At 43.2% G+C, this 10,906-nt stretch overlaps 1 protein-coding gene across 3 annotated transcripts in view; it reads left to right on the top strand.

Moving 5' to 3' along the window:
• ME3 (malic enzyme 3) overlaps positions 1-5,111 on the top strand; it is a 314,844-nt gene extending 309,733 nt beyond the window's left edge. For 2 of the 3 annotated variants that reach the window (XM_027848248.1, XM_027848247.1), the window contains exons 13-15: positions 1,651-1,824; positions 4,197-4,295; positions 4,844-5,111. In XM_027848248.1, coding sequence (XP_027704049.1) covers positions 1,651-1,824; positions 4,197-4,295; positions 4,844-5,005 — 435 coding nt within the window. In that variant the 3' untranslated portion in view covers positions 5,006-5,111. The remainder of the gene's footprint in view (positions 1-1,650; positions 1,825-4,196; positions 4,296-4,843) is intronic. The other variant, XM_027848249.1, reaches the window with a different exon arrangement.
• The last annotated feature ends 5,795 nt before the right edge of the window (positions 5,112-10,906 follow it).

A 10,906-nucleotide genomic window follows, 5' to 3' on the forward strand; every position in this document is an offset into this window, starting at 1 on the left:
AGAGGCAGGCACGTACTTCATTCAAATGTCAGAAGCCCTCCTTTGTTCTTGAGGTTAATATTAATTTGTTCTTACAGCATTAGTCTTTACAGATATCCTTGGAGTCAAACATAAAAGCCCTCCCCTCCCCCCATTAGAATACACACAGACACCCAGAGCCCTCGGCTTCCTCTCCCTCCTGATATTCTTGTCTTATCCGTGTATGAACTATCTCATCCTCCTAGAGTTTGTGTAGGTCAGTGGCTGGGCCTTTCTTGGCTTTGCATCTCCCCATAACTTGCATGTAATTAGTGCAGACAATTAGTAAGTGTCTGTCCAATTCAATCCACCTATGTTTTGGGAACTGACGATGATGTAAAAATAAATGAAATCAATTAACCAGTGAATCAGTAAACATTTATGAAGTGCCTGCTATGTACTGGCACTGTGTGCCCCATGCTAGAGATAACAGACAAAGAAAGAAACAATCCCTACTCTCGAGGAACAGGAAGTAAGGTAGTGGCTGTGTGAATAGTGAGAAAAGGACCAGATATGAGAGATGTTGTGGAGGTAAAATTAGCAGGATCTAGCAAGTGATTGGAGGCAGCTAGGTGGCTCAGTGGATAGAGCCCTGGGCCTAGAGTCAAGAAGACTTGAATTCAAATCTGGACTCAGATACTTACTGTGTGACCCTGGGCAAGTCACTTAATCTCTGTTTGTCTTAATCCACTGGAGAAGGCAATGGCAAATCACTCCAGTATCTTTGCCAAGAAGACTGCATGGCAGTATGGTCTATGGGGTCACGAAGAGTCAGACATAACTGAACAACTAAACAACAACAAAATAAGTGATCGTCTATGTAGGGGTAAGGGAGAAGGAGGGGTCACGAACAACACTCAGGTGGCAAATCTGGGAGATTGGAAGGATGGCATGGCCTTCCAGAGAAAAGGGGAAGAACGGTGGATTTGGGCAGAAAATGATAGTGAGAACGGAAGCTTCTACAGGTCAAAGTTTTTTACTTGGTACATAGTAGGCACTTAATAAAAATCAATTGATTGAGTGGTCTTTCTATCCTCGGTACCTAACATAGTGGCTGGCATATAATGGCCATATTGCCTCTTGGCTGCTGGTTAGTTCAGATGAGGCAGAGCATTTAATTCAACTGGTGTTTATCAACAGCCTCCCATGTGCCCTGCCTGCTCTGAGTTCTCTACCGGCTCAGACTATGATTTATACTCCTGTGTATTCGTGTATTCATCCAACCAATGTTTGCTTATATTTCTGTATAGTCAGTCATTCATTAACCAATATTTACTGAGCATTGGCTTTGTGTGAGGCACTAGCTGGGCACCCGTGGGGGACATAAAAGCTCCCAGGAGATCACAGGCATGTCAGAGGGATAATGAGACATGCAAACGCACCATTAAGTCATGCTACCAGCAGGATGTGGTGAGTTACGAGTCCAGGGCCACAGGGCTTACTGCCCCTCTGGGCTAGGAGATTTCTTTTCCTTGGCCACAGATTTCCTACCAGCCTTTCCCCAATGCATGTTCTTGGTCAGAGAAATGACCAGAGGAGAGAATTTGTGACTTTAGGCAATCAATCCACCACCATGGTTAGAAAAAAAAGAAAGAAAGAAAACAGTCCAACATGTGCCCTTCCCTCGCACAGGGCCGGGGGATCTTTGCCAGCGGGAGTCCGTTTGACAAAGTAACCCTGGAAGACGGCAGGACCTTTTACCCTGGGCAAGGAAACAACGCGTACGTGTTCCCTGGAGTGGCGCTGGGCATCATCGCCTGCGGGGTCCGGCACATCCCTGACGAGATCTTCCTTCTCACGGCTGAGGTGCAGTACGCTCCCTCACCCACGGCCCAGCCACGCTCTGCCCCTGTCACATCAGCATGTCTAGGAAAAGCGTAGTCCAGATCATTTCTCACATATTCAGAAAGGGATCAAGTCAGTATTTGGAGCTCGGTATAAAACATAACAGGGTATGATCAGAGGAGAGATTAAGGACAGCTGGACCTGGAGTCAGGATGACCTCAATTCAAAATCATCCTCAATCACTTCCTAGCTGCGTGACCCTGGGCGAGTCACTTAAGCTCTGCCCACCTCTGTTTCCTCATCTATAAAATAGGGATAACAATAGCGCCCACCTCCCAGAGTCATTGTGAGGAACAAATGAGATCACACTTTCAAAGTGCTTGGTATAGTGCCTGGCACATAGCAGATACCTGATAAATGTTTATTCTCTTCAAATAATATTAGTAATAACTAGCATTTATATAATGTTTTAATGTTTGCAAAGCACTTTACAAATGATATCTCATCTTATCCTCAACAACTCTGAATAGTAGAGTATTATTCCCATTTTACTGATGAGAAAACTGAGGCAGACAGAGTTGAAGTGACTTGCCTAGAGCCACACAACTAGTAGATATGTGAGACCAGATGTGGACTCAGGTCTTTCTGACTCCAGGTCCAATGCCACGTAGCTGCCTCTGATAATATATGGAGAGTGGTTTGCCAATCTCAAAGCACTGTATGGTTCAGTGATTACAGCCAAGAAGCTACAAGTTCATATTCTGCCTCAGACACTCACTTGTTGTGTGATCTAGAGTAAGTCATTCTACCCCTGCCTGCCTCTGTTTCCTCATCTGTAAAATGGGGATCGTAAGAGTACCTACATCTCAGGTTTGTTGTGAGGATCAAACAAGATATTTGTAAAGTGCTTTGGAAACCTTAAAGTGCCATTAAATGCTGGCTGTTATTATATGGATTTAGGTTCATAGGTGTCATAAATCTGGAGTTGGGAGAAGCCTCAGAGATCTTCCAGGCCAACTCTGTCATTTTGCAAGTGAGGAAACTGAGGCCCAGAGAAGCTAAAGGGTTTGCCCATAGTAGTAAGATTCAGAGGTGGGATTTGAATCCAGGGTCTCTGACTTCAGAGCCAGTGTTTTTTCCACCTTATCACACTGCCTCCTTACAGTCAGAGATCCCAACTCTGTCACCTGTTACCTGGGTGACCTTGGGCAAGTCACTTAACTTTCCTGAACCTTAGATCCTCATCTGTAAAATGAGGGGTTTGGACTAGATGGCCCTAAGGTACCTTTCACCTCTAAGACCAGGATTCTCCCCAGGAAAGAGAGTTTGTGTTTCTTTTCTTTTTTGTTTTTTTATCCATCTCCCCATCTTGATTCACTCCTCCTTCCCCCAGCTCCTGTTACCTGGGTTCGTGAGGCCAAGCTTCCCAGCCAGGCACTTACCGCTGGCAGACAGCACAAGGGAAGTGGGATGCCCTTGGAGGTAGTGTGATGTCAGTGAACAGAAGTGACTGGCTCAAGGGCATACTGCTAGTAAGCAAAGACCAAGGACTCAAGCCCAGTTGCTCTGGCTCCAAATTCCCTGTCGTCATTCTTGCTGAAGCAAGCACTTTACTAACAAAAGCCCATACTTGGCATTTACTTGTGGAGCTGGTCTTGGGTTTTTCTACTACATCCTCATTGCCTATTTATAATGGGAAGACCCCTGGATCTGGAATCAGAAGAAATGAGTTCAAGTCTTTCCCTCTGGTATGTACCAGCAGGGAGACCTTGAGTAAGTCACTTCCCTTCTCTTTGCCTCAGTTTCTTGATTTGTAGAATGCAGGTAACTTTGCTGTCACTACTCATCTCGCAGAGTTGTTCTAGGAATCAAACTAGATGATTTTTGTGAAAGTACTTAGTGACTGTAAAACGTGAGCCCAAGGTTGCTGTGACCACAACTCTTTTGTCTTGGCCCCTTCCTCCCCCTTTCCCACTTTATGACACAGCGGTTCTTGGAAGGATCTGATGACTTTTCCCAGAAGCTTGAATTTGACACCAGAGGACAGAGAGACATTGGTTGGTTTCCCAGACACGAGAATGAGGCCGAGCTGAAAGACTGGCTGACCACTAGTCTCAATAACTAGCAGGCATGAAGGTTGAGGTTAGGGATAGGGAGGATTGGAGTTGGGGTCTCAGAGAGAAGGGAGCAGAGATGAGCAGCCCTGCACCATGATCCTGAGGGCTGCTCCCTGAGCCTCAAAGAATTCCCCTGTCGTTTTTGTCTTCCTTACATCGGCTGAGAATCTGCTCTATTCCTCAATGCCTGTCTGAAAAGCTTCATTCCAGTGACTGTCCTGGGGAAGAGAGCTCTGTGGGTTTGGTTGTTCATTCAGCTCTGCTCTTTTTCCCCAGCACATTGCTCAGGAAGTCTCTGATGAACATCTCGCCCAAGGGCGGCTCTATCCACCACTCAGCACCATCCGAGATGTGTCCCTGAGAATTGCAGTCAAGGTAAGAGGTGGCCTGGGCCGAGGGCCGATTGATGATAGAACTACAAGGACCCAATAAGGAGTGTGCAAACTTCTGAAGAGTCTAGGTGGCTCTTGCACGATCCACGTGTCAGAGGATCAATTCATTCAATGCAACAAATATTTATGAAGCCGTATGGAGTATGTAGCCAGTCTTTGTGCTAGGCAATGGGGATCCAAAGATAAAACAATCCAACCATTCCCACCCTGCAAGAGCTTACATTCTATTTGAGGAAAACAACATGTTCCTAGAAAATTGAGTAGAAAATATGAATAATTTCTAGGGGGGGTACAGCAGGAACTGCTGGGATCAGGATAGGCTATTTGTAGTAGATAGCATTGGAGCTGAGCTTTGAAAGGAGTTAGTCATGTCTATTTCTGTTGGATCCCATTCCTTCTCCAGGACTCTTCAGGCTTGCTTTATCATCATCATCATCATCACCATCATTATTATTATTATGGAAACAAGTGCCTGGTGAATGGTCTTTAAATGACTGCCTCCCCAATTCAAACTTGTTCTTTCCATCCCAGGTCCTCGACTATGCTTACAAACACAGCCTGGCCTCATGGTACCCAGAGCCTGAGGACAAGGAGGCCTTTGTGAGGTCTCTGGTCTACACTCCAGAATATGACTCATTTGTGCTGGACAGCTACACATGGCCCAAGGAAGCAGCAGGAGTACAGGAGATCTGAGGCCATCTCATTGGTTCATATTAGCAAGTTTGGGTCCCCGCTCCCCTCAATGAATGAAACTATATTCAGGTTTGGAACAATGACAATATAAATGGTCCCCAATATGGTTGTTCTTGTCCTTGTGGTTTTTTGGGTTTTTTTTCAGTTAAAGCTCTTGTATAGAGCACCAAGCAGGCAGCTAGGTGGCTCAATGGATAGAATGCTGGGCCTGAAGTCAGAAAGATTCATCTTCCTCAGTTCAAATCTGGCCTCAGACACTTACTAGCTGTGTGACCCTGGGCAAGTCACTTAACCTTGTTTGCCTCAGTTTTTTTCATCTGTAAAATGAGTTGGAGGAAGAAATGGCAAGCGACTCCAGTATCTTTGCCAAGAAAACTCCAAATGGGATCACAAAGAGTCAGACATGGCTGAAACGACTAAACAACAACAATAAATGTACCAGTCAGTGAGTGTGCCATGAAGACTTGCTGGAGCTTATGTGATTGAGAGTGGTTTTGTTGAAGGCCCAGGAAAGCCAGCAGTCTCACCTGTTCTATAGATCTCCCCTTGGTTCTTTCCCAGGTCCTAGTATGCCCTGCAGAGAAGCACTTCCCTTCTAGAAAATGACATGGAAACATTTCCAATAAGAGGAATTGGATGATGAGCAGGTTGGGGTTGGGGGGAGGTCAAAACCAAAGTTCTGTCCAGAGTAGACAGCAGACTACCCCCATACTGAGAAAAACCTTCCCCCATAAATACTTCCCAATACCCCTACAAATCCTGCTAGTTCCAAAATTAATATTAGAGGATGGACCTAGAATACCCCACTGTCACATACAGGTTCTTAGAATATATTTGAGTTCATCCTCTATTCAGAACCATTTGCTATGAGCATCCGTTATCCTCTGAACCTCTACCTTTTCTCCAACCAACCAGAATTAACCACATGACGTCGTAGCCAGTCAACAAGTATTTAGTGAGTTTCTACTATGTTGGGGATACAGATAAAAGCAAGACCAGCTGTTCCCCTGGGGAAACTCACATTCCAATGGGGAAGACAACACACATATATAGCTACGTGCTAACAAGATGTATGCAGGGGAAATTAAGGGTCGACCTCAAAGGAAAAGCACTAGCATTAAAAGAGACCAGGAAAGGCTTCTTGCAAAGGATGGAATTTGGCCAAGACCTGAAAGAAGCCCAGAAGTGAATGGAAGTGAAGTAGGAGAGCATTCTGGGCCTGCAAAAATGCCTGGAGCTAGAGTGTCTTGTATGAGGAATGGCAAGGAAGCCAATGTCACTGAATTGAAAAATACATGGAGAGAACTAAAGATCAGAGAGGTGGGAAGGGGGCCAGCCAGGGTCTGAAGAGCTTTAGAAGCCAATCAGAGGAATTCCTATTTGATTCTGGAGGTAATAGGAAGCCACTGGAGTTTAAGTAGGGGGAGTGACAGGGTCAGACCTATGATTTAGGAAGGTAACTGAAAGCTGACTGGAGGATGACCTGGAATGGGAAGAGGTTTGCAGCAGGGAGACCAATCAGTAGAGCACTTTACCTGGCATTATCCTCAGCATTTCCCTGTCTCTCACCCCCCCCCCACGCATCCAATCAGTTGCCAAATCTTGGATAATGCAAATCAAGACGTGAGGTGATGAGGATCCACGTCAGATGGGTGGCAGTGTCAAAAGAGAGAAGGGTGCATATATGAGATACTATGAAGGTAGAACAGACAGAACGTGAAAAGAAATCGAAAATAATGATAATAATAAATAACATTATATAGTGCCTATTATGTGTCAGACACTGTTTGTTGTTGTTCAGTCATTTCAGTCCTGTCCAACTCTTCATGGCCCCATTTCAGGTTTTCTTGGCAAAGATACTGAATCCGTTTGCCATTTTCTTCATGAGGAAATGAGACAAACAGGGTTAAATGACTTGCTCAGGTTCACACAGCTAGTAAGTGTATGAGGCCAGATTTGAACTCATGAAGATGATTCTTGCTGATTCCAAGCTCAGTGCTCTACCCACTGCACAAACTAGCTACCCCTAGACACTGTGCTAAGCGCTTTACAAATATTATCTCATTTGATCCTCATAACAATCCTGGAAAGTAGGAGCTATTATTATCCTCATTTTTCAGATGAGGGAACTGAGGCTAATGAGGTTAAGTGACTTGCCCACAGTCATACAACTAATACATTTCTGAGGCTGAATTTCAGGTCTTCCTAAACCTAGGTCCAGGGCTTTATCCACTCACCCACCTAGATACCGCTAAATTAAATTTTAATTACTAATTAACTTTATTTTTAGCAATATAATTATTAGCAGCAGATACTCAATCAACCCATTTCTCAAAACTACTTCTCTTAGTCCCAGCAAGGTTCTAGTCAGGTATATGCTAATAAATGTTAACAACCAACTCTCTAGAAAAAAAAATACACAAGACATATTTCAAATTTAATCTGCATTTTTAGCATTTTCTCCATCACTTTTTTAAGGCTAGAGAATAAATTTTAAAAACCAGTAAATCAAGCCCTGACTTGTAGTGTTTGCTGATTTCTGAGGTATGAATGCTCACACTGAAAATTTAACAGCTGGTTCTTGGAACTAACTCTAGTGATTCTGGATCACTTCCTGATTCTAGCCCCCTGTCCCTGCTGACTCACTGGTAGGATGTTAGCGTAATATCCACTGCAAAAGCTTTGGGGGCTCTGGGTTTCTGTAATAGGAGCTAGATAAAAATAAATCACAGGCCATCATCTCATTGTCATCCGTGAAGTCTGAAAAGAGTCGTGGAAACCAAATCTCATTTCCAGCACATATCTCATAGGTTTAATGCAAAATGTGACATATAACATCTTATATTCAGTAGACATGGGTCATATGCAGAAACATAGTACTTAACATCCCTATTAAAGATACATGCAATAGACTAAGACCTAGGGTATATATAATCTGTAACATCACATGTTACTATTTTATCCAAAGTACACATTTGTGCAATCTATGACTACCTATACACCAATGGAAATAGGCATTGTGAATTCTAATAATGCAACCACTATTGTTGTTCAATTGTTTTTCAGTTGTGTCTGACTCTTCATGACCCCATTTGGAGTTTTCTTGGCAAAGATACTGGAGTGGTTTGCCATTTCCTTCTCCAGCTCATTTTATAGATGAGGAAATGGAGGCAAACAGGATTAAGTGACTTGCCCAGAGTCACACAGCTAATAAGCGTCTGAAGCTGGATTTGAACTCAGGAAGGTGAGTCTTCCTGACATCAGTCCCAGCACTCTATCCACTGTGCCACTCTAGCTTTCCACTATAGAGGATTCTTTATTCAACTAATTAGGACCAAATTTTATGTGTAAATTTCCTATCCCATTACTCTTGAAGCCGTCAAAGCTTAGCCTGATCAATCAAACATCAACAAGCATGCGCTAGGCCCTGGGCTTACAAAAATGACAATGACCCTGTGCTCAAGAAGCTTTATATTCTGTCAAGGGAGACAATGTTATATGTGTATATGTATATACGTGTGTGTGTGTGTGTGTGTGTGTGTGTGTGTATGTATGTATGTATGATATAGAGAGAGGGAGAGAAAGAGAGAGAGAGAAAGAGAAAATGACAGGGAAGGGCACCAGTAGTTTGGAGGATCAGAAAGACTTCATGTAGAAGGTATCATCTTTGGGGAGCCAAGATGGCGGAGGGAAAGCAGTGACTTCCTTGAGCACTCCCCCCAAACCCCTCCAAATACCTATAAAAAATGTCTCTAAACAAATTCTAAAGCAGCAGAACCCACAAAAAGACAGAGTGAAACAAATTTCCAGCCAAAGAAAGCCTGGATGGTTGATCTGAAAGGTATATCGCACCAGGCTGGGAGAGGAGCGCAGTTCGACATGGGCGCAAAGGCCGCAGCGACCCTGGAGCAGGCCTCAGAGGACTGAATCGTGGGCAGCTGTGGTGGTTTCCAGACTTCTCAACCCATGATCACCAAAGACAACTTAGAAGGTCAGTGGGAAAAGTCTGTGACTACGGTGAGAGAGAAGTTAGGTCTCATTCGCAAGTCCCGAGCGTGGGCTGCGGCTGCCTCCTGAGTTTCCGGCCCACAGACTGAGGGGAAATCCAGTGGCTGATGAGAGGGGGATTGCAGGGATCTCTTTGCCAGTGCTAAGGCAGGAATCTCTTGCTTTGCCTGTGCTTGGATCTGGGTCACAGTTCTGAGGGGCAGTCCTGGGGCAAGGAGGAGCGCTGGTGTGGTAGAGCTTGTTGTGGCAGTGGAGAGGAAACACCTCGCCCCTTATCATACCACCTTGGAAGAACTGAAAATTTTCAGGTCCCTAGAAGTATCTCTGAAAACAGCTGTACAAACCCCCAAAGCTTGGGACAGTACATTCTCCATACTGGAAACAGACTCTTACCTTAACAAAAGAGTTTAGAACTTAAGTAATTGGCCGGGATCATGAGCAAGCAGCACAAAAAGAGTCAGACTATATTATCTTACTTTGGTGACAAAGAAGATCAAAACATACAACCAGAAGAAGACAACAAAGCCAAAGCTCCTACACCCAAAGCCTCCAAGAAAAATATGAATCAGTCCCAGATCTTGGAAGAGCTCAAAAGGGATTTTGAGAAGCAAGTAAGAGAAATAGAGGAAAAACTGAGAGTGATGCAAGAAAATCATGAAAAACAAATCAATAGCTTGCTAAAGGAGACCCAAAAAAATACTGAAGAAAATAACACCTTAAAAAATAGCCTAACCCAAATGGCAAAAGAGGGCCAAAAAGCCCATGAGGAGAAGAATGCCCTAAAAAGCAAAATTGGACAAATGGAAAAGGAAGTCCAAAAGATTACTGAAGAAAATACTTCCTTAAAAATTAGAATAGAACATTTGGAAGCTAGTGACTTTATGAGAAATCAAGACACTGTAAAACAAATCCAAAAGAATGAAAATTAGAAAACAATGTGAAATATCTCATTGGAAAAACAACTGACATGGAAAATAGATCCAGGAGAGAGAATTTAAAAATCATTGGACTATCTGAAAGCCATGATCAAAAAAAGAGCCTAGACATCATCTTTCAAGAAATTATCAAGGAAAACTGCCCTGATATTTTAGAACTAGAGGGCAAAATGGAAATTGAAAGAATCCACCCATCTCCTCCTGAAAGAGATCCCCAAAGGAAAACTCCTAGGAATATTGTAGCCAAATTCCAGAGTTCCCAGGTCAAGGAGAAAATATTACAAGCAGCCAGAAAGAAACAATTCAGGTACTGTGGAAACACAATCAGGATAACACAAGATTTAGCAGCTTCTACATTAAGGGACCGCAGGGCATGGAATATAATATTCTGGAGGGCAAAGGAATTATTATTACAACCTAGAATCACCTACCCAGCAAAACTGAGTATAATCCTGCAGGGGAAAAAATGGTCATTCAATGAAATAGAGGACTTTCAAGCATTCTTGATGAAAAGACCAGAGCTGAATAGAAAATTTGATTTTCAAATACAAGACTCAAGTGGAACATGAAGAGTGCCCTTAAGAAGCAGTGTGGACAATGACTTTGGTCCAAATCCTATCACTCGACAAGTTACTTAATCTATCAGATCAGGCAACTTTCTAAAATGATAAGTTGCTAATCAGCACTAAAGAGATAAGAAGCGAATTCCTTGGACCTGTTAGGTATCTAATAGATATTTGTTAAATTTAATTGAATTTTTGTGAATTTGGAATGTGTATGTCTAAGTGTGATTGTGTATAGACACTTGATGTACTATTGTTAAAATAATTAATTGCAGTATAGCTTTCATAATTTAATTTGTTTCTCTGTAAGTTCAAATAGGATATACTAGGTGAAATTTCCTCTCAATGTGTAATAATGATGGTACAATGGGTAGAGTTCAGGGCCTAGAGTCAAG

This window comes from Vombatus ursinus, unplaced genomic scaffold, assembly GCF_900497805.2.
Source record: "Vombatus ursinus unplaced genomic scaffold, bare-nosed wombat genome assembly UNPS02005659.1, whole genome shotgun sequence".
NCBI lineage: Eukaryota > Metazoa > Chordata > Mammalia > Diprotodontia > Vombatidae > Vombatus > Vombatus ursinus.